Source organism: Parasteatoda tepidariorum, chromosome 11, assembly GCF_982258835.1.
Source record: "Parasteatoda tepidariorum strain Cologne lab strain chromosome 11, Ptep-v5.0, whole genome shotgun sequence".
NCBI classification, from domain to species: Eukaryota; Metazoa; Arthropoda; class Arachnida; order Araneae; family Theridiidae; genus Parasteatoda; species Parasteatoda tepidariorum.
The window spans coordinates 22,690,787-22,716,371 of NC_141765.1; the positions used below are offsets into that span (position 1 = coordinate 22,690,787).

At 26.9% G+C, this 25,585-nt stretch overlaps 1 protein-coding gene across 1 annotated transcript in view; it reads left to right on the forward strand.

The window, feature by feature from the left end:
* LOC107452634 (uncharacterized) overlaps window positions 1-25,585 on the forward strand; it is a 59,409-nt gene that overhangs the window by 14,341 nt on the left and 19,483 nt on the right. The window contains exon 2 of the mRNA XM_016069176.4: window positions 2,345-3,005. Coding sequence (XP_015924662.1) covers window positions 2,345-3,005 — 661 coding nt within the window. The remainder of the gene's footprint in view (window positions 1-2,344; window positions 3,006-25,585) is intronic.

The window sequence follows — 25,585 nt, forward strand, 5'->3', positions numbered from 1 at the left end:
TTGTTGAGGAGCTTACTTCTAAATTTTAACATTGTAAAGTCGTTTTTATAAATTATATAATCACGTTGCTATCCTATAATGATAGCTTGTTAGGAGTTCTTGGTGGAAAAGCCAGCGAAAAGATTTTCTATTCAAATTTTTATGATTATATTTAATTAGTTTTCGATTTGTAAACATAGTTTATTAAGTTGCCTAACATTTGATGTAACTACACACCCCATTAATAAATATAAATTGTAATTTTTTCATAAATTAAGCTATTAAATTAACATTTTGAACTGAAATTATTTCAGGAATTATTCATGCAATTTTTAACAAAATTTCGGTTGTCCTCTATATAGCAGAATTACTTATCCTAGAGTCATGTAAAATCATATTTCACACATTACTGTTCATTCACTGGAAGTATTCCCAGTGAAGGAACATGCCTGTTTCTTCACTGGTTAGAAGTTGTTTTTTGTCTTTTAAACAGAATTTTGATGTATAATATGACTAAAAGTACAAGAAAATTAAAACATTTCTTTTATTTTCATTAACTGAGAAATGAACCCAATAAAGAAACACTTGTTCCTTCATTGGTTTTTCATCGTTTGGTGATCCAGTGAAGGAACATGCCTGTTCCTTCACTGGTTAGAAGTTGTTTTTTGTCTTTTAAACAGAATTTTGATGTATAATATGACTAAAAGTACAAGAAAATTAAAAAATTTCTTTTATTTTCATTAACTGGGAGAAAAACCCAGTAAAGGAACACTTGTTCCTTCACTGGTTTTTCATCGTTTGGTGATCCAGTGAATAAACACCCCCTTATCTTAGTACTTGATTATGCTATGGTGCTTTAAAAAAAATAAAACGTAACTTCAATAACTATATTTTGAATTCTCTTTTTCACAGTGAGAAAAATAAGACTACTACATACAATTAATTCCACTTCAAACATATAAATACAAACACTCACCTTATAATTTTTTCAATGAAACAAGGTGTTGCAGAGATATTAACAGATTCAAAAAATTTTCCAGAGAAGTCTATTTGACCAGGTAATCCAAAATATTGCTAGATGACTTCCTATTGTTTGGCAGTAAGCTATTGTTACCAATCAATCTAAAAAAAAACTTTCAAATTCTTATTTTTAATCAATATATATGAAGTGTTCCTTTACTGGGAAATGTTCCTTCACTGGTTGGTTTACCCTAATTTGACCAGAAAACAATTATTAATGTTTTATGCAGTTAGCTTATGTATTAGGATTTCATTAAATTGGTGAAATTATATTAAAAAAATATCTGAAACCAAATGCCTACGCCTCTTTGTGAGTTGATAGTACTCGGAAAATTTTTTTTCATTTTGTGATGGGCAAATAATTGTTGTTTGTATGCATAACAAAATTAATTATATTAAAATATCTAAATAAATATAATACTAAATTTTCTAGCCGCATGGGATTGGATTGAATGCAGGATTTAGTGGCACAAATCCAAAAGAGAGCATGCTGTGCCTAACAATACGGTAAAACAGCTCGAAAGGCAAAATGCATACAACACTTTAATTGTCTTGCAATCATAACTGATAAAATGGCACATGGGGGGGGGGGAAATAAAATCAGATAAAAGGTATGAATACAATCCAAAATATACAAAGTAAGTAAAATGGTACGAAGATGATAAGTTGTTTACAAAAGTGAATAAAATTGAAAATGTATTAAAATTGTAAATGTATTAAAACACGCAACTACACAAAAATATTAGGATGATGACTGTTATCCAAAAATTCTTGCTTGCATAAAATAGAACTCCCAAGAAACGTTAAACGATATTGGTTAAAAAATGGATACGTTATTAAAATGTGATGAATTGTGAGCGAAAAAATTACAAGTACTGCATTGAGGAGGGGTTCGCCAAATAACTGCATACGTTATTATGTACTGATACATTAAGAAATTCTTTATATTAAATTACTAGTATGCTAAAATACCAAATATGCATATTTGTTCGTTTTAACAAATCAATTTAATAAAAAGTTCGTCGAACAAATTTTAATTCTATTTTGCAATTAATCTCATTTTAAAACTAAATAAAACTTAAAAAACATTTTAATGATTATTTATCTGCATTGATCTATATTTTGGTGACGAATTTATATAAATACCAGTCAGTTATTTATGCCAGTCTAAGTTAACCACAAAAGCAATGACAAGTTGTTGAACAAGTAGTCAACTTGAGAAACTTTCACTGCAGCTTAATTTATTTTAATTTACACATTGTCTTTATTGGTATTTGTACAATTTGTAACTCCACAATTTTTACAATTCATTTTTCAAACAACATTTTTGTTTGTCCATTTTCAGATGATTGTTTTATCGGAGCCAAGATTGAAAAAGCAAATGATTGGCAGAAAAAGAGCACTGGAAAAGGCTGTCGAGGGGATTGGTCAACATGGACTTGTAGGAACATCAGACAAAATTCTAATGAACCTACATGAAGCATTAAAAGTTGAACTGGAGAGAGCAATTCACCAATATAAAATAGCTGTTCAAAAGTTGGATTGTCTTACGTCAAAGCACACTAAATCTCTTTCTTATGGTCCAGCACCAACAAAAGCAAGTCACCAAAGGCAGTTAAGTCTCCGACAAGATGAAATTCAAGAGCGACTCATTAAAAACAAATCTCTGCTGAATGTCATTGAACCAACTTTAACAGATCATTCTTTGGGTCTTCTATTGAAAATTTTAAGAAAAAGAGTTGAAATTGATAAAGATATCATATTTCAATTCACACAGCTTAAAAAAGAGGTAAAAGATGTCAACCCAAATGCAGTTGTTGCTCCAATTTTAATGAAATTTTCAAAAGGTTGTTCTCGAGTACTGGAATTGATGAAAGAACTTGGAGACGATGGAGACGAGGACACAAGTAGCAGTGATATATCTGGATATCATAGTGACTCAGATTCAGCAATAGCTAGTTTGCAGAGTCCAGGTTGTAGAAGATATAATCTGATGTATCGTTCAGGTAAAATATTTTTAATTTGATTGCAATGAAATAATTACTTTAAATTAGGGATTCAAGTCATTATTTTGAATTAATTACACTGGAAAACAATTTAGTTGCATTTATACTATACAGATACTTGATCTCGCCTAATTCGGGAGTGGAGATTTCAAATATGAAATTAGCTTTGCTCCTCAAGCTAAGGATTTTTTTAAATGGCATCTTTGGTTTTTTGTTGAAACGTACAAGTTTAAAAATATTATATATAACTGGGGTCGTATAAATTTTGCGACAAACTTCTAAGAGAGTTAGGACACATCATCAGTATTAAAATTACGTAGAGACCCGTTCCCGAAAATTTCATCTTACGCCTCTAATAGCGTTTTTTTATTATCAACTGCTTCTGAACAAGTCATAACTGAGAAGCATCCCTAACAGCGTACTTTGAAATCAGCTGAGTTAAAGTGTTCAAGATCCGTTAAAAAATCTCTTACAAAAAGAGATTTTTTACCAGTGAAAACTCTTGCATCTCGCATACATGACCCGGGAGACAGTTCTGTTTAGCTAGTGGTCTCATGTACACGTCCTAGCCAAAATATTGATATCATGAAGTATACCCATCTCCATAAATTTTTAAACGGCAACGGCCATATGAACGGCAAAATTACCGATGAATGGTGTAAATTCCTCATGTTTTGGTTTCATTTAGCTGAATTATGTTTTTTTTATATCAGATTCGTTATTAACATACAGTGCATTAATTTCACCAGGCTTTTCATTTCCTTGTAAGAACGGCTCATCCGTTATGTGGTTCTTCACTGAGAATAACATTATAAAATATTTATGAATAAAAGTATTTTAAGAATACAAGTGTTTTATGAATAAAAAAGTATTATAAGTAAATTCGTTAATAACAGTTTTTATGAATAAAAGAATTTCATAAATTATAATAGTAAGTTTTAAATGCCCAAAATTGAAGAAATGAATATTGTAAGAAAAATGCATTCTTTATGCGCATCGACTGTTAATAACTGAGGATGAGGTTTAAAAAAATATGTAGTTTAAAAAGCATCTATAATTTTATGTCTGTTAAATGTATCAGCACCATCAAAATAAATAAATGAAAAATATACCATAAATACTGAATCAAAGTAGCAAAAGAAAAAATTAAAGTAAATAGTTAATAGTATTTCTAAATAAGCGCATAATTATAATTATACTTTATAAATCTACAAGTTTTTGGAAATAAATATTGCAAGTATTGCTAAGTCCCTAACGCTGACAGGGGATAAAATAAAAATAAAAAAAAGTTTTTCTAAAACATCAGCAGCTTTATGTCTGCTAGTGCATCAGCAGCATTAATAAAAATAAATAAAAAACAAACCATAAAATTATTGAAGAAAAACATAAAATCTAAATGAAATAAAAAAATTAAAAAAAACATGAGCTAATTTCTTTCGTGAGTTGCATTAAACTACCTTTGTTGATTTATAACTCATAACGAAACCTCTTGTTGATCCTAAAATGAAGAAGAAAAACTTCTAAAGAGCATCTAAAATAGTGAGTCATAAGGTCACATTTTTCTTTTCATCCCTCCAGTTCTAAAATGACCAAGTCATGATGTTACTTGATACTTAACCTTTCAAACATACTACCTAAAGTAGGTTGCATTCAATTAATTTTTCAAGGAGGTAGTTTTTTCGTGATTAGGAAGGCGCTTTTCATTTAAAACCTTTGTTAAATTGATTTTTAAGCTATGATGACCAACTAATTTAGCGGAGCTACTGTTTTCTTTACTTTTATTCTAACTTAGATGAATTAAAAAAAGTACAAAGTAAAGAAAACAATGAAAAATTAATTATTGTTGCTATTTTTAGGGTTCACTTATATTATAGCTATAATGAGTTAAATGTTTCTTAGAAACTTTTTATTTCAAATTTAATAACATATGCCCACATTATTCATTATTGTTTAATTAATTATTTTTTTATATTTGCCAAATATGAAGCTTTAAAACCTTATTTAACTTAATTAAGCGCAGCTAGTTTTTATATTAAACGAATTTCACTAAATTCACCAGTTTTATAAAATCGTTCTTTGTGCTTTTTGCTGTAATAATCATCTATTATTATTAAATGAAACTAATTTTATTTAAAGAAATTAGTTAATTGTTTTTTTTTCAAACTTAGATAAATTTAAAAAAATACAAAGAAGAAAAACAATGAAAAATTAATTTCCAGTTGCTATTTTCAGAGTTAACTTAGAGTTGAGTTAATGTTTCATAGATGGAAACGTTCTTTTTTCAAATTTAATTTGTTATTATTTATTCTATTAACATTATTCATAACATATGCCTGCATAATTCTTTATTGTTTTATTTAATATTTTTTACATTTGTCAAACATGAATTTTTAAAAACTTATTTAATTTATTAAACGAAACTAATTTTATTAAATGGAGCTAGTTTTTATACTAAACGAATTTCAATAAATTAACCAATTTTAAGACATTGATCTGCATGTTTGCGGTTATTAAAATCATTTGCTTTTATTTAATGATATTTTACTAAACGGAATTAGTTTCCTTAAACTAATTGGACTTTTTATTAGACTTAACTTCTCTTAATAATAATTTTATAAAGCTAAATAACTTCATAATACTCAACTAATTTTACGAAATTACGTTAATTTTATAGAAAAAAAAACTTGTTTTAGGAAACCTTACAAAAATTAAAATAAGCAAAGAAACGACACAAGAAATAAATTTTATCATCAGTAAATTTTTATATCAGCTTAAATGAATAATTCAGTTATCATTTAGTTAAAGCATTTGGCAAACAAAATGTGTTAGTTCTATTTGGCTCAATTGCTATTTAACAACTTCAGAATAATTTTGATAACTTTTCATTTTTAAAATTGCAATAAAATTATAAAGAGCTAGTCGTTAATTAGATTTGAAACACAATGGTTTTTGTAACTTAATCCGGATAACATTTAATAATTCGTCTACCACAAAGAATCTATCCTTAAATTTTTAATTTATTTATAAAAAATAATTCATTACAAGTAAATAATTGTGTTCTCGAGCACTGGATTCCGTACTGATTCCTTAATTCAATTTAACTCTATTTTACGTAATAGGCTTTTTAACAAAATGTTCCATATATATATGTATATATATATATATATATATATATATATATATATATATATATATATATATATATATATATATATATATATATATATATATATATATATATATATATATATATATATATCTTGGCGAATACCAAGATATATACACATATATATATAACGTGTGAATTTAGGACACGATCATAACATAACTGATCATAATAGAATATATTTTTCCTATTTTTTTTCAATGTGTATTAGTTTGAATATTTTTCATTACCTTAAAAGAATTTTTGCGTGAAGGCACGTTTTTCCTTAATTTCATTTTGCGTCTTAGAATAACCAATAAACAACTTCGAAAGACTTACGACCGCTTCACTTTTATGTACAAGTATATAATTGAAATTTGTATCACTTTACTGATTATGTATGATTGATTGTAGTACCGAAACTACTGTCTGTATTTCAAACTTTTCAACTCAATTCAAACGTTTTTCATAGCATTCAGTTGATTACCATTTTGCATTGAAAATGATATACACAAAGTATACGTGATAATGTTTTGGTGATTATTTTTATCTCTATAATCAGGTTTCAGGAACATAAATTTTCTTTTGACCTAACGATAATAGTTTATCTTGTCACTCTATCTTAATGTCTTTCGAAATTTCTTATTTCAGATTATCCGGAAATGCACTTTACCTACAATTCTGTAGGCTATTCCCATAGACAATATTCAATGAATACTTATAGCAGTCATTTACAACACTTGAAAAAATATTTTCTCGTCATTTATAAATGCGTGACGAGCAAATATTCTGCAACAATTGTGAACAACGTAAACAACAATATTTTAACAAACTATAAAAGTGTTAAAAAATGAAGAATGAAAAAAAACACAAGGAAATGGGTTAAAAATAATATAATGCCTTTTTCGATCAACAAGGTAATTTTGCATACAGTTTTCAGAAATTAAGGTTAAAAATATTTTGTTACATATCAGTTAATTATTTTTAACATCTTTATTATTTTGCCTAAAAGATATATCTTATGAATTCGGGTACATTCTTTAACAAAAAATGAATGAATTAATTAATTAAAATAAACAAATAATAGTCCAACTTTTTTCGCTAAAATATTAACTAATTTTTACTTAACTTATAATAAAACACGTTATTGTGAAACGTTGGATACAGAGCGCTAAATATGAATAATTTTTGATCTAATGATTTGATCTTTTCAATCTAGAATTCCATCTTAATGGTTCAAGAGGTGACTTCAAATATGCTAAATAATTAGTGCTGACGATGTTTTAAGTTACGAAATCAGACACAAAGACGTACTTTCTCTGAATAAACATACCTTTTTCGATGGATTTGGATTTCTGACCCCCAAAATATAAAGGGGAGCCACAATCTGGAAAATATGATCCCCATAGTTGGTCAGTAGAGTGGTCCAAAGTTTGGACCCCTTAATGTTAATTTTACTTTTTGATTATTAGTTCTGGCACGTGAAGATCCAATCATAAGATCAAAATTTATTTAGGGGGTCCATTTATTTACTTATTTTATTTTTATTTATTTATTTATTTATTTGTACGTTGTACCCCATTCTGTAGTGTTACTTTTCCTGCAAATTACATTAAACAGCAATTGAAGGGAACCAATTAATTCAACATCTCTCCGAAAAAATTTAAAAAATTTTAATGATTTTTTATTGCCTACCATGCAGTTGCTTCGATTAATGTAAGAACCGTACGAAAATCTAACATCAGAACACACTAGAAAAATTATTTCAAAATTTCAGAAATCACTAACTATAACTATATTTTCATTCAAAGTGTCTTTCTTTGAAGCACATATTTACAATTTATTATTTAAAATTTTCCATTTGCATGAAACATTACTAAAAATGCTCAAAAATTCTATAAAATCATATAAAATAGTCTGTATTATATACTATAACTATTTAGAATGTAAATTGTGTTTTTCGTATTGTTTAACTTGTGTTTTCTCTGTTTAAAATAGTGATCGCGCATTAAGATGCAAAAAAATCAATTAAACTTTTTGTTTAAAACTCCTACACTATTTCAAAAAGTTTTTAAAAAATATCTTAATTAACATAATGAATCAAAATCTTTGAAAAAAAAATCAAACTTTTATACTTACTTATACACGTATTCTCTTATAGTATATTCTTAAACACATAATTCTGAAAACACTATTAACATCAATAAATGTATTTTGAATCAAAAATAAGAAATTAATGGTAATTTTAAATAGGAGGAGGTCAGTGCAAGAACAATGCTAGACAACCTTTCTTATATTTTTAAAGTATTCTTGACTATGTGCAAAAGAATCGAAGAAGAAAAAAAGAAAAAAGAACACCCTAAAAACACTAAACACTGAATAACTTTTATTCCAATGATCAGATTTTCTTGTAACTACAACTCAATCTTCAGATAATTGATGCAGACGATATTTTAAGTTACAAAATAAATTTGGATGAATTCGATGAATGAATTGGATTTCTAACATTCGAAATATGGTAAAGGATTTCCACAGTCTGGAATTAAATTTAATCTACTTAATTTTAAATTACAAAATCCAAAGTTGTAAAACAATCAGTCAAATAGTTCTTGGGAATTAAAAACTTAAAAATACGACTTTCTTGAGATGGCGAAACACGCAGAATGTGAAATTAACATTAAGTGGCCCCAACTCACAATCGCTTTTCAGATTGCTGCTACATTCATTATTTTAAAGTATTAAAAATCCTAATGCGTAGAAAAAACGCATGCTTATTCAGAGAAAGTACGTTTTTGTGTCTGATTTCGTAACTTGATAATCGTATACACTAATCAATTAGCATATTTTAGAGTATTTAAGGGTAGGCCTTATTAAGGGTCGAATCATTAAGGGTCGTATTAAGGGTCGTATTAAGGGTCGAATCATTAAGCGGAAGCCATACCACGGAAGAAAATTTTCTTCGCAAATTCTCTTTTTCCTTCATTACTAATTTAAAATTTAGGTTATTATAAAAAGTAAGTTCAGACAAACCTAGAGTAAGCCATAAAGTTTCAAACACTGCAAAAAGTTTTTAAATTTGCAAATGAAAATAAATTGTGAAGAGATAACTTAGGATTACGCAACGGTGAAGTTCTCTTCTAATAATTTGTTTGCATTTTAATATTTTGAAGTATATTTTTCAGCTACTGAAACTTTGTGACTTACTCTAGGTTTGCCTGAATTTATTTTTTCTTTCTTTTAAGTTTTAAATTAATAATGAAGGAGTGAGAGAATTTGTGACGAAAATTTTCTTCCGCCGTATGGCGTCCTCTTAAGATTGAGCTCAGTACTTTAAAATTTGACCATTAAATCGAAAGTTTTTTTTTCTTTTTTAAACTGTATAACACAACTATTTCAATTAGTGTAAAAACCAGGCAGAAATGTAACATCATTCCTCATTTGTGTGAAGTAAAAAACCATGTAATCTATCATCTTTTTTAAATTCATTTGGTTTTCATCAACAATTGTAAATCTGGACACACCGAACCTCTCAAACATCTTCAGGTGTTGTTTATTAATTTCAAAAATTGAAAATTTCTAGAGCCCTTTATTTTACTATCCTCAAAGTTTTACGTTTTGCTGATGTGCTATTAAATTACTACTTGCTGATGTATTAATTAGCAAGATAAATCTAAATTAATTTTTAAAATATTTGAATAACATTGCATTTCCATCACTTTGAGTAAAATAATAATTATATTTATTGAAATTTATTTTATCAAACAACAGAATATTAGTTTAATTAACTCTAATTATGTATAGCAATCAAAGCAGTGTATAGCAATGTCTTAATTACCGATAGAATAGCTTTTATAGAATAATCATTGTCCTAATAGCTGTTTTTTACAAAGAAAAATTATAAGAGTGGAAAGAACATTAATAGTTTCCGATTTAGATTTTAAAATTTAGTTAAAATATCAAGCAATCATTTTACCTTTTATCAAACTAATTTTGTAGACATTTCGTAAATCAAGCTTGTGCAATTTCAATAGCTTTTAGACACGCAGTCAAATCATTAACTTTCCTAGATAACCGTAATTATACTCCAGATTAAAGATTTCTGTAAACTTTTAAAATTGTAAAAGATTTTATCACTTTTAAATAAAATGAAACGTTCATAATTTAATAGACTCATTCTTAAATTTATCTTATACAAGTCGGAATTCATTTCTTGAGTAGAATATAGTTACGCGAATTGCTTTTTGTTTTTTTATAAATCATATTTCGTATCTTGATATTATAGTAACTTTATCATTACAAAAATTACTTTAAGACTCTGGCTTGAAAATAAATAAAAAATGCTAGAAACTGCTTTTGATTCTAGCAAAAAATAAAAATAAAAAAATACTTATGACTCTGATTGAAAAATGGAAAAAGATTACGAATTATTTTGACTCTGGCTTAAAAATTAAATAAATAAATAAATACATTTTACTCTTTCTTTGGCTTATTGATACTGACTTGAAAAAAACTCCACTGGGTCTACTATATTATCTACCGATACTCGCTTTCATTTATTCCATTTATTAAAGAAAGGAAAATTTTAAAATAACTTTTGTAAAATTCATGTGGAAAAAAAATAGTTCCTACATTGAGAAAAAAGTATGGTCAAAACCATCAGAATATGGTACAACTTACCATGTTTCTAGCTCTATCGGAACATCAAGAAGCTCGGTTATTTTCACCCCAGCTCTTTCATTATGATTTTAGTAAAATTAAAAATAAAATATGGCTCTATATTATAAGATAAAATTTGGTAAAAGTGGTAAAATTTGGTAATTTTATCATTATAAATTAGAGCACGGCATAAAAACCACTTATTCGGTTAAATATACTTTTCAGATTCATTTTATACTAAATGTCTAGTAATAAGAACTATAATTTTGAAAACCAGAATTTCCGGTAAATAGTTACAATAAAAGCGGAAAAATTACAAATGAGTGGTTTAAATACCATATATTTTGTCTTTATTTAACCGAAATTATGTTGTTGTTTTTTACTAGAAATTTAATTACCATACAGTACAGTTATTATACAAGAATTTTTTTCTCCGTGTATGACATTATGTTGCCTTTTTAAAGCCTTATTTAAAAAACACTAAGTCTGCATAATTTGTACGACAAAAATTAAAAAAAAAGAATTTCATTATATACTGTATACCTCTTCCGAAAAAAAAGAATTTCATTATATACTGCATACCTCTTTAGTACAACTCCCATTACAGTGACAATTCCATTATAGCAACCGATTCATCAAGTCTCATTTAAATTGCATAGATGCTATTTCATTCTAACGCTCACTAGAGCGTCGTACAGAATCGTCTTTATATCGCGACTAAAATTTAGTTCCGTTTTTAAATCCTATGAGTTAGTTATAAAGCTGGTTAGTAACTATTCCATTAGTTTATTCTTATTAAAGTATAGCATTTTGTTCAAATACGCCTAGTACTTTTTATTGTGAGTTAAAATTTATGATATATTTGTGCACCCCGATATATTGACAACACTTTATATCGCTCATTTTCCTTTGAATGACCGTGGTTGCTATATCGAGAGTAATAATTTTCTTTTAAAATACTATTATAACCTTCATACTGCTTAAATATTGAAGATTAACCAACAAATTGCTCTAAAATTAATTTTCCTACACATTTCCGAAACTGAAAACAGCGCTCATTTTTCTAAGTTTAATAGTCAAATACCCTATTATTTGTGTGAGCGCATAAAACTCCATGGGAATTGTAGAAAAATTTCTGCTTTCAAGACAGACATGAAACAGAAGAAGGCGGGAAACATATGAGACATGTGTTTTTTTTTCCTAAACCACTAGGAGGCGAGATTAATGAAATTTACACCACTACACCCAACAACACCTTCTTCGAATTTTGATCCCAAGAGGGGTGAAATACTAATTTTCGCTCAGATAAATGTAGATTCAGACTGCTTACAATTTAACGTGATTAGCTCCCTTGAGACTGGCGTTGAATGAAACTTGGAGTTAGCTGAGATAATTTTCTAAATTGATTCGAAAGAATGCGCTGATATTATATAATTTATCAAATGAAAGTTTCTTGTTGTCGAAATGAAAACGTCCATTTTGTGTAAGACTTAGGTAAATTGCTAATCAGATATTTGTCAGATGGGTTGCCTTCTTTTTGAGTGACCGGAGAGAAATTCAATTTACTGCAATATGATTTCATACTTAAAGAGGACAGGCAGCATTTTAATTTTTAAATTGTCTAAAAACTAACATTGGACTGCGAAGTGTACATTGAATAATATTTAGCAAGTTTCAAATGGTGTATTCTAACGAATAATAACCTAATGGTAATCTAAGAAAATCGATAATCGATTAATTTAAAAATTTAATAGTACATAGTAAAAAATCCAAGATCAAATTACGATAAAAAGTACCGGTACTCAGGGTGGCAGATAATTATACCGTAAAATCTATTTTTACCGGAACATGTTACAGAACAAAAATAATCTGTAATACCGTAGTTTTCACAGTAATAATTATAGTGAAATCACTGAAGTACTCTAATTAAATAGGTGTTACCGTAAAAATTACGATGTAATATTTTACGGAGAAAATGGATTTCACAGATAAGAAAGATTGAGGTAAAATGTTCCTCAGGGTGCCGGTACATTTTACCGCAAAATCCCTTTTTATCGAAACATTTTACGAAACAAGAAAAAAATCTTATATACAGTAATTTTTACAGTAATAATTACCGTAAAATCACTGAATTACTCTAATTAAAAAAATACTGCTGTAAAAATTATGGTATAATATTTTACGGTGAAAATTGATTTTACGGATGATGCACCCAAATTGCTAGTACTTTATACAGTAATTTTTTACAGTGTATGTATGCTACTGATGTAGATGTGTAACATGTTTTTGGTCACGTTAATAGTTTTTGACCATTTGAATGATTCCTATGTAATTCTTCATTTAATATGTTACCTTTTTGTTAAAAGAAATAAACAAAAACTTATATGAAATAAAAACTGTAATAACAGTAGACATCCTGTTGATCATTTAGTTAAATTAGATTTAGGTAAATCAGGTAATTTTTATGTAGTCTTTGTGTAACATAACTCGACTACATGCCGCAAGCTCTTAACGTGACAAAACTATGAATCATTTTTGTCCTAATTCCCATTTACAGCCTATCATGTTTCGCAAAATATATATCCATTAAATATAATTTTAAAATAAAATGTGTTATAACTAAGCTATTTCAAAATAAAAGGTCTATATAAAATCCATTAAAATAGAAGGAATTGGGTAAACATGAGATATTATCATTATTCTGATATTTATCGTAAGACATCGTAATCACAATATACGGTGGGAAATAAATTTAAAAATATATCGTCATTCTGATACTTCGATATTTCAAAATATATTGACATATTGGGAAATATATATTTCTAACACTAGATTGCCCAAGGAAGTCATTTTGACTGCTTTTTAATTTCAATTAGAAAAACAATGATGTATATGTTACCGTTAAAGTATATAATGCAGTTATTTCATAGAATGCCTAGTTATTCCATGAAATAACTGATCATGTCCGTTAAAGTGTGTAATATGTTATTAATTTGACACTTTAACTAGTTATTCTATAAAATAACTAGGTATTCGACAAATTAACTAATGAGAGACAGTTAAAGTGTAAAATAAACAATTTATCTAAAATGAAATAACTAGATAATCTATAAATAAACTAATGATAGACAATTAAAATGAAAAATAAACAATTTATCTAATTTATGCAGCGCATAAATGGTATTTATGGAAACGTACCATAAAATCATTTGTTACAACAAGGATTACTAAAATGACACTTGGAATTACAAAGAACTTTATTTCTAAAACAAAAACATTTTTTGTTGACACACTGGGTTTTACACGAACATTTTTTAAATCCCTGCCCAGTACCTAAACTTTGAGCTGTAGCATATAGATTATTTTACACTTTAACGGGCTGCAGATCGTTATTCTATGAAATAACTAGTTAAACCATGAAATACAAAAGAGTTTTACACTTTAACGGGCATGATCAGTTATTTCATGGAATAACTAGGTATTCTATGAAATAACGGATTTCATACTTTAACGGTAACATATATAATGACACAATTTCTTAGAATTTTGTGACTTTTTGTACAACGAATATTTTTTTTATTTCTAACATTTATTAATAACTTGTTATTGTAAATAATATAAAAAACATTAAAAATTAATTTTAAGCAATTTTCATTACACATTAGTTATTATTTCACAATCCAGTCATTTTTACTGTTTTTGAGCAATATATACTAAGTTTCAGTCTTTCTAGTGTTAATCACCAGTTAATGATGATTATAGAATACAATAGAATCGTGAGTGTGATTAAATTTTATTTCGATAAGAAAAATATTGATCAATGTAAAAATAATACAAATTAAATTAATAATTGATAATATAAATTAAATTATGCAAATTAATTAATGCAAATAAATACAAATTAAAATAAATAATTCAAATTATTTCATAACAATTTGTTGCTACATTAAAATTCTGATATCACCCAGCAATAGTTGAGTGGTTTTTTCTATTGTATACTTTACTTTGCTTTATTTTTTTAAAATACGTCGGTTTCCATCAAAGTAATTCTAATAACACACCATACTTTTAAGACGATAGATACCTCTTTGCAAGTTTCATTCTTTTTTTCTGTATCATTTCATTGAACCCCTTCGAACCTTAAATATACGAAAGAAATTCGCTTAAATTGAAGATGGGTAAAGGAAATAATTAAACTTCTTCCAACAATATATTTACCGAAAATTGAAAAACGATTTCCGCCTTATCTTTCGGCTGAATTCGATCTGCATCAACTGGGCGTAGTTTTAATTCTACCTTATTCTTTTATTTGATTTATATATAAAATATTATTTTACTAAGAAAACATCCTCAGCACCTGAAATTAAAGTTTTGCCGACGGCTATCTTTTTTTTTTAATTTCACTTCAAAAAATCACCGACCAAACATTGCAGTTCTTGAACTTGTTCGTAAAGAATTTTTTTTTTCAATTTTAGTTCACCCCTTACACATTATACGTTTCAGTTTCATTTGCCAGGGCGAGCTCGGTGTTGACGTTTCCGCTTTACTTTCCAAAAGTTCCATTTTTAGTTCGATAGATGGAGGACGCAGCTATTACTTTTAAAGAATGCATCAAAGAACTGGGTAACTATTCATCTACCCTGCTTTATGAATATTTAATTTTAATTTATCACCTTATGATGAAAATTATTTATTTTTGTATTTTTATCCTCTTTTTTAAGGGAATTACTTTATTTTCTTGGACCGAAAATCACACATCACGATTTTTACTTCATAACCAAATTCATATTCTAACAATTCTAAAACAATTTTTACTTTTATTCTAAATAAATTTTAAATATTTTAATAATTGTTTAACTTCTTATACCACTATTAAAAATGATTTTCTTTCTTTCTGGTGGTTTATCCTATGAACTTTTCAAATAAAGGGGATATTTTTTTTAAAGCAGCTTCAAAAAACGTGAATTATAGTATTCATAATGTTTATATTATTAAGACTGATCTAATAAGTGTTTGTATATAAATACCTATTTCAAAAATGTTTTGTCACAATATTTGTCACCTTTTTATGTGTTTCATTTCTCACCTTTTTATGTGTTTCATGTGTTTCATTTTTTATGTGAAAAAAACTCTGGTGAAATTACAGTATTGTATGATAATTTGTTACTGGTTAAAAAAAATCATAACGCTGGTAATGTAAGCCAAGATATGTGATATTTAAACCATTTATTTGGTAATTTTTCCGATTATATGGTAGCGGTTTATCGGAAATTCTTGTTTTCAAAATTATAGCTCTTTCTGCCTCACATTTAGTAAAAAATACAAAACTGAAAGGTAAGCTTAACCAAATAAATTGTTTTTGTGTTATGCTCTAAGATATTGTGATAAATTTACCAAATTGCACCACATTTACCCAAATTTTATCGAATGTAATAAATCAATATTTTATTGTTAACTTTACCAAAATCATTACCTTCGGTAAAAATTATCGAGATTTTTGGTATTCCCATGAAATCAGCAACACGGTAAATTTTACCATATTCTGGTAGCTTTGACCATGCTTTTTTCCTCAGCTTAGAAATACTTGTTGAATACCCATTAAGTACATTTTAGAAAATTAATTATTTTTTGAAAATTGCAATAAATTAATTAAAACTGAACACTTTTTGCTAGAAATATAACAAGCTTCTGAGCATTGCCATTTTTTCGAAAACTTCCTTTAAAATGATGTTTTTTTAACATTACGGGTATCAGCTAAGTGAATTGACCCCCTTAAAGTAGGTAACTACTAGGTAAATATAGCAATTCAGGTTTATTGAAACTTCCATTGTCCGAAGTAATTGACTAATTAATGAGCCAATTTTCATTGTTTTCTGCATTGTATTGTATTGCAAATTAACTATAAAAAGACATTGTAACAAAACTCTAACTACTCAAAATAGCAGGAACCCATTTTATTTTATAAAAAAGCTGAAATTTATTGATACTCGTCATAAGATAATATATATTTTAATAAATAATTGTATTTATTAAAGTTATTTTTATTATAAAAATAAATGAGTTTAATTAATTTTCACATTATATTTAAAAAAATCAAATAAGAAACTTTAAGCTTTTACGATTGCTTTAAAGGAAAATGCTCGTTGTTTAACCTGTTTAACGTATATTTTTTCACAAACAAATTTTAACCATGTCTGTTTAATAATATGATTTTCTTATATTTCTATCCAATGAAGAAAAAAAAATTTAAAATATTTGAGAAATTTTCTTAAATTTACTTCAGCAATTAAAACATGTAAAATAAATTCCAATAATTATAGTGTACTATTCTTTGTCTTGTATAAATGATGTTCTACTTATTAAATTTGTTTCAACAATCAAAACATATGAAATAAATTCCAATAATTATGGTGTTTTATACCTACAATTATCTACAATAGGAACTAATTATAGTAAATAACATATTATAATATGTTGTTTTAAAGTATCGTAATATGAAATACGAAATTCTTTTCTTCCTATTATGCAATTTTTAGTTATAAATATTTGTTTTTAGCTGAATTAATTATAAAAGTACAAGAAAGTGCACTAAATACTTATTATTTATCATTAATTAATTTATAATTAATTTATTCTCTATTACTAATAATAATATTTTTAATTAATTTGTTGAATTATTTATTTCATAAAATTACAATGTTTTCTTAAAAAATTAGATAAATATGAAATATAACTAATTTTATTAGCGTATTTTATATTATTTAATTGTTAACGCCATGATTGTGCTTTATAATTTCGCTTTTATTTTCAAGAAATAGCAATAACTATTTCAAGCACATAAAATGATGGTATTAAAATGTCAGGATTTATTAATCAAACTTTAAAAACTCAATAAAGCAATATAGTTTTAAATATTTTTTTCGTGCATTAAATCCAAAATGCTTCTTTTTTTTTAAAAAAAAAAACCTTTAAAGATTTCTTTTCTTTAAAAAAAAAAATTTCACAAAAAACGCATTTACTTAATGAAATTAAACTATACTATTAGAAATCTTAATGAATTATTTTAAATTCAGATTTTAAGAAATTAATAACACCTAAAAAAATTTTCTTCCGTGAAAAACTTCACTTTTAAATCAATTGAAATTACTTATTTATAAAGTGTGTAATAAGCTGTTTTTGAATATACATAATGTATATTTAGGTATAATATATTTATTTACTTTAATAATTCATGAAAAATATTTTAGTCATGCTTATTACGTCATGCTAATTACGCACCTTTATTGTACACTTTTTCGATATTTTTATTATGCTCTACAACGTTCGAATGCAACCCAGTAGAATTTTTAGATATTATAAATGAAATTTCAGCACGTAAAATAAATGAATAAATAAAAGACTAGTATTTTAAATTATTATTCTAATAAATTAATTACAGCTTAAAACAAATTTTGTTTAAAAAAAATTATATTAAAGCAACTGAAATTACTTGTTTAAAGAATGTGTAACGTGCTATAGTGGTAACTATATTTCTTCCAATGTAGCACGTTAACTTATTAACTTGATACCTATAGTGCTATAATTACTATTTTAATTAAATATTTTATAAGATTAATAACAATTTGAAGGACATCCTGTTCTAAAAAGGTGCAAATTTAAATCAACTGTAATTAATTGTATAAAGAATGTATAACATTCCATATTGCACTAACTTAGTTACAACTATGTATGATGTATTTTTAGGATTTAGGTGTCTATTTGATGTTTAATTAAATTATTATGAATAATATTTTATTTATACTAACTTAACATGCATGCATATTTTAGCCCGCTTATTCAATATTTTTATTGGAACTCTAATTTTCCAATGTTTCCAATTACTTGTTTAAAGAATGTGTAACGTTCTATATTGCAATAACTTAGTTACAACTATGTATAATGTATTTTTTGGTTTTAGGTGTCTATTTGATGTTCAATTAAACTATTATGAATAATATTTTATTTATACTAATTTTGCATGTATACATATTTTAGCCCGCTTATTCAATATTTTCATTGGAACTCTAATTTTCCAATGAAACTTCTATAGATCTAAAGATATTGCAAATCAAAATTTTAGCGTTTAAAATAATAGCTTGCTATTTTAAATTTACATGTTAAAGAATTAATAACAGTTTGAAGAATATTTTGTTCAATAGAAATTTTACATTTAAATCAATTAAAATTATTTTGCTTAAGGAGTATGCAAGGGAGATTACATATTTAATTAACTTACTTACAACCAAGTATCATTTACTTCCTGGTTTCAGATATTTATTTACATTTATTTTAAATATTATAGATAATATTATAATTACGCTTATTCTACATTTATAAATATTATAATCTGTTTATTCAATATTTTTAATGCAAACTCTGAAGTTTCCATGAAAACTAGAAGATTTAAAGATATTATAAATCAAAATTTTGGCATGTTATATAAATAATAAACTATTTTAATGTTTCAATGACTATAAACAATTTTAATTTTAAATATCTTCATAGCTTGCAATCTTTAGTTAAAAAAATAACATTAAAACATTATCAAAATTAGTTTATACAGTATCTTACGCAAATAATAAACACAGAGTTTTAGACTTTATTTCTAAAAATTTTTGTTATGTTTTACTTTCTCTTAAGATGAAATCAATACTAAAAATCTTATTAAAGTTTCTTGATTCAAATTAATTTACAACTAAAAGTAATTTATTTGGAAATGCCAGGATTTCATCTATAGTTGTGTTTGATTTCATTTGAGTTCTTTTAATAATTAAAAGCTTTGTCGCAATATATTAACTCCATTTCAAGTTTTTTAAAAGAGCTGTTTTTGGTGAAAATACCACTTTATTATGTTTATACAATAAAGTGTTTTAATGTGTTTTGAAACATGTAATGTAAACTTTCAAAATACCTGTATGTAAATAAAACAATAAGGAACAGTTTTATGAAAAACAGTCACTTTAAAAAAAATGTAGCTGGTCAAGTATTGCCTACACTGAAAAAAAAAGTATGGTCAAAACTATCAGAATATGGTCAAATTAACCATGTTTCTGGCTCTATGGGAACACCAAAAAAACCGGGTAATTGTTTTGCTGGGTAAGTGTTTTGGTAATGACTTTTTGGTACAATTAAGAAAACAATATGGTTTTTATTACCATGCTGTTTGGTAGTAAATGCGACAATAATATGTAATTTTAAGTCAGTAATTTTAACAGTGCAGTAAACACTTGTTAACTTTGTTTTTCTTCGTTGGTTTTTTTCCTATGTAAATTGTAAGCTAACATCTACCAACATTTCAAATTATAAAAAATATGCATTTGTAAATTTACAAATACCTGAACAAGGTTAAAATAAATCAGCAGCTTAACTGTTACTAAATAAATACTACATTAGAGTAAATAAAATTACTATTTGAACACCTTAAAATGGAAGCGAAGAGGTAGCAGGTTCAAATCCCACCTTACCCTGGATGCATCTATTTGTTTATTGTTACGCACACATATGCAGGATTGTGTGCTCATTACAAAGTTCGGCTAATGTGCTTTTGTCAAATTGATGTACAGATATCAGAAGATAGAGAATGGCAAGACACACATGCATCTTGGGACGCTGTGGTATTCATACTAGCTACCTACACGTTGCAATAGATGCATTTTTGTAATGTTTTTCTCTAATTTGAGAAATCTTTTCTTAAACTTGAATAGAGCTTATAAAGGGTGTTTTGTAATGAGCACACAAGTCTTCATATACAAAGAGAACAATAAAAAACCATTTGTTTTACATGCATAATGAGGATCGTGTATTCAATATAAAAATTGTCTTCTAAACACTTGCAAAATTGACGAAAGTAAAAGAAAACTAGAAATGAAATAAGTCTGTTTTTATTTGATTTACTGTAAGGCCAGGAGTAGAAATTATGCTCGCACATAAATATTATCGCTAAGAAAAGTGAGAACTGTTTGGTGATCCAAAATTTTTACAATAATTAATTATAGTAAATAAAGTTAATAGTAGAGTCGAAGTTTATATCTTAGTTATAAGCAGATTCTCTAGTAAGGATACTTAGGAAAAATTGTATTTTTATATGCTCTATTTTAAGCCAGCGAACATCAGAGCAACATACAAAATTTCAACGAGTCTATTTTTTAATGGTCACGCAGTGCACTGATCGTAAAGACACGGTTCCCAGTAGAACACCAAAGTCAAGCATCACTGGCTGCTGTCAGTGAGCAGGTGGGTGACCACTTTTATCAGCCTGCGTAGGGACCGAGGGCGTGCGATATCGGTCCTCATTCAACTGTTCTACTGTAAAGTGCTCGACTTTGCACGCAGGTCGTCGAACTACCAAAGCAGGGGATCCATTCCCTCTGCAGAGAATCAAAATTGCGATGGCATGTCTTCGGATCATCCTCCGGGATGTTTCCCAGACCGTCGCCAATAGCCTATTGTGCAGCTCTAGTGCGACGTAAATTAACAACAACAACAACAGCGATGGCATGTCTTTGGATTATTCTCATGGATGTTTCTCAGACTGTCGCCAATAGCCCATTGTGCAGCTCTAGTGTGACGTAAACAAAGTACCAACCTATTTTTTAATGCTAATAAATGTATTATATTATACAACGTTAGTAGTTTAAATTCAATAAAAAATCGATATTTTTGAAGTTATTTGATTTTTTTTTTAATTATAAATGTAACAGGGACAGTTTTAGCCATTAAAAAATACACAGGCACATAATTTAAATAAAATTTTCATTTAAATTTCAAATTTTCATTAAAGTTTTCTTTTAATGAAGAATATGTTAAATTTATGCAACAACTAGTGGAATTGAAATAGATTTCCCAATGTGAAGTTCTGCTTCATTTTAACACGTTAGGATAGGTCTAATAATGGCTTTTTTCTTTAACCCAAACAATAAGTCTTCGATATTTTCATATCGGTCAGCGTTGACTGATATCTTCCGAGAGTAATAAAATGACTATGTCCAGCAGTTATTCGTGGAATTTTCCTGACCGAGCGATCTCGCCCATGTAGAATATCTCTAATTAAACTGATTAAGTCCTGACATCTAGTACAGTGCTTTATGAATTATATGAAAATATTTGGCATATTCAAAATAAATAAATGTAGTTTACGTACAAATATTTGATTGTCTTATATTCCTGAACACTGAATAAAATATATTGTTTAACGTAGTCTTGTAACAAATAATTGGGTAATACTAATCGTGTAATAATAATGTTTCATTGTCTTGAATGCTCCATTTGTAAGCAAAGAGGGTTGCTTACAAATAGAGCATTCATTGTTTATAGATTACATAATTGAGTGGTTTCTTGCTTATTAAATGTAAGTACTTATTATTCACAAAACGCAAATTATGCTATTATTATCCCTTATTCATTGTCAAGATAATGTTAATTCTTTTATTAGTCGAAATAATATTTTGCTTTGAAATCTTAATCTTTGTTTCAGAGTATAGGTATAAGCATATGCATTAATATTTATTTTGGTTACTAAACCTAATTAGGTTTTATTTTATATCTTTAAATTACCCTACTTCAAAGATGCAAATAATAATTGCAATATGTATGTTTATTCGCTAAAAAAGGGAAAACTTTTTTTTCTCATTAAAAATCAATTCCATTTTCTATTAAAACATGCACCTCTCATAACAATGGGATACAATTTTTTCTGTCGTATGAGATTTTTGAGTAGATCTTAGATACTTTCGTATTGCTGATTTCAAATCTGCAATCTGTTTCACTCTCCAAGATAGTTTTTTTAATGGCATTTTAGTCATTTTTTTAAAAGAACATGTTTAAAAGTATTATATAATAGAGGGGGTCACTTAAATGTTGTGAAAAACTTCAAAATGCCCGAAATAACCCATTCCCAAAAATATCATCATACTCCGCTAGGGATGCTTTCCTATTAAGATCTGTTTCACCGTGCACTTCTGAACAGTCCATTACAGTGAAGCACAACTAACGACGGCATTTCTGGCCCCCTGTTATACATAACGTTTTTAAACTTGTACATTTAGACCTAAAATAGACTAAAAATGTCATTTCAAAAAAAAATCTGTAGCTTTATGAGCAAAACAAATTTTAAATTTGAAATCTCCACACTCGAATTAGGAAATATCAAGTACTGGTATAAATAGAATAAAATATTTGTTCCCATACTCATCACTCCTAGGCGGAAACTCCATTAGGCTTACGAAACGCTTTTATAATTTATTAAAAATGTTTTATAAAATTTTTTAGAGAGTGCTCATGCCACTCAATCAGCCATTTCTGAATTAATAAAAATTATGATTTGTTATACACTCCTCCCCTTCAACATTTTTTTTAGATTCGTTTCATACTTTTCATGGTGCAATGTAATTCATATGAAAATAAGATACCTGGTTCTATTATAAATAGGTTATATACCTTATTACCTATTTATAATTTATTTTATTATTTATTAAAAATCCTTTATAATTTATTAAAAATCTTTCATAATTTATTAAAAATCTTTTATAAAATTTTTAGAGGGGGCTGATGCTACTCAATCAGCCGATTTTTGAATTAATAATTTATTAAAATTCTTTTATAAAATTTTTTTGAGGGGGCTCATGCCACTAAATCAGCCAATTCTGAATTAATAAAAATAATGATTTGTTGTACACTCCTCACCTTCAACATTTTTTTAGATTCGTTTCATACTTTTCCTAGTGCAGTGCAATTCATAAGAAAATAAGATACCTGATTCTATTATAAATAGGTTATATACCATTTAACCTATTTATAATTTATTTTATAATTTATTAAAAATCATTTACAATTTATTAAAAATCTTTCATAATTTATTAAAAATCTTTTATAAACTTTTTAGAGGGGACTCATACCACTCAATCAGTCTATTCTGAATTAACAATTTATCAAAAATCTTTTATAAAATTTTTTAGAGGCGACTCATGCCACTCAATCAGTCGATTCTGAATTATTAAAAATTATGGTTTGTTATACACTCCTCACCTTTAACATTTTTTTAGATTAGTTTCATACTTTTCCTAGTGCAATACAGTTCATATGAGAATAAGACACCTGGTTCTGTTATAAATAGGTTTTATATCATATTTAGTTAATTTGTTTTTAAATAACTATTTATAAATTTTTTTCCAAAAAGTTTTTATTACAAATTATGATAAGTATTATTATTTGGTAATTTGAAAAATTGTTAAATTTTTTCAACTAAAATCGATAAACAACGCTACCTTTGTAGGCTTAATCACATTTTGAAAAAATATCTTTGTTGACGAGTTAAAGACATTATTTTTGTAAAAAAAAAGTTTATAAATTAAACACTAATGCCAGTGAGGTATTTCATATGCATTTTATATTAGAAAACATATGCTAGATTTTACTCTTTACAGTTTATTTCATAATTTAATAATAAATTTCGACAAATGTAAAATTTTAAATGTTGTAACTGTAAAATATACAGCAAGCTTTTATAACATTTTGAAATGCTTATGTAAAATTTCAAAGCGATATTTTCAATGATTATGAAACTTCTCAACAAAAATAAATATTACTTCATATTGACAAAAGGCAATTTACATAAACAAGCAATTAAACAGAATTGTATTTAATTTGATAAAAAAATAATTAGAATTCAAATTATTTTTTTTTCTAGAAAGGAGTTTTTACGAAACATGGAATCTCAAAAGTTTTTAACATAATTCTCATGATCTCTCAAAATCACACTCTCAAAAGCAAAATTCTCAATTTTGACGATTCAGCGATCCTTGAGTCTATAATTTGAATCCATAATTTTGAGAATCATTTCGTCATGAAATCTATAATATATGACGAAAATGTTTCTTTTTTGAACCTCACCGCAGTGCATTGGGGGAGATTGTCAACAAGAATGACGAAATTAGATATAAAAAAGACTATAGAAAGTAGAATAGCGAAATATTTCTTTACTTTTGAAGAAATTTGTTTCCTTAAAGAAGATAGTTATTTCGTCCTTGGACAAAATTTTTGCTCGGAGCATATACCAGGAAACCAATCGTCAATAGCATATACCTTCGTTAAAAACGAAGAAAGTTTCGTGAAATTTAAGTATCTATTTTTTACTGTGTTTAACGTTGAAACAGAGTATCGACAACTTAATCTTTTATAGTACATACAGGGTTTTCCATAAAAACCTCTTTTTATATGTATTTTAAGAATCAATATCAATAATTAAAACGAAATTGTGTACACATTGGTGGTCGCTAATTAATTTTTAAGCCAGGAAAAAACAAAAACGCTATCCAAAACTGACAAATTACAACAGAGGAAGGCGTAGGGGAGAGTGGGGTCAGTTGTAACATTTTTTATTTAACTATTTTTAACTAACGAAAAATCCAATAGATTATTAGTATTAATTCACAGACGACTAAAGTAGCTATCCTCTACTAGAAAAAAAATACCTTATTTTAAATGTTATTATATTAGTTATTAACAATTTTTGACAGTCGTGCACTTGTTACAATTATCCCCACTTACGAGGTCAATTGTAACAGTTCATAAATTCAACTAAAACATAGTTAATTATACATATTATCATAGTTGTGATATATTTTTTTATTGATCAAAATAGTAGTGATATTTCAGGAGTAAAAATAATAATGAGCAGAGACTTAAAGGGTTAAACTTTTAACTTTAAGGGGTTAAAAATTTTAATTTATGCTGTGAAAGGTGA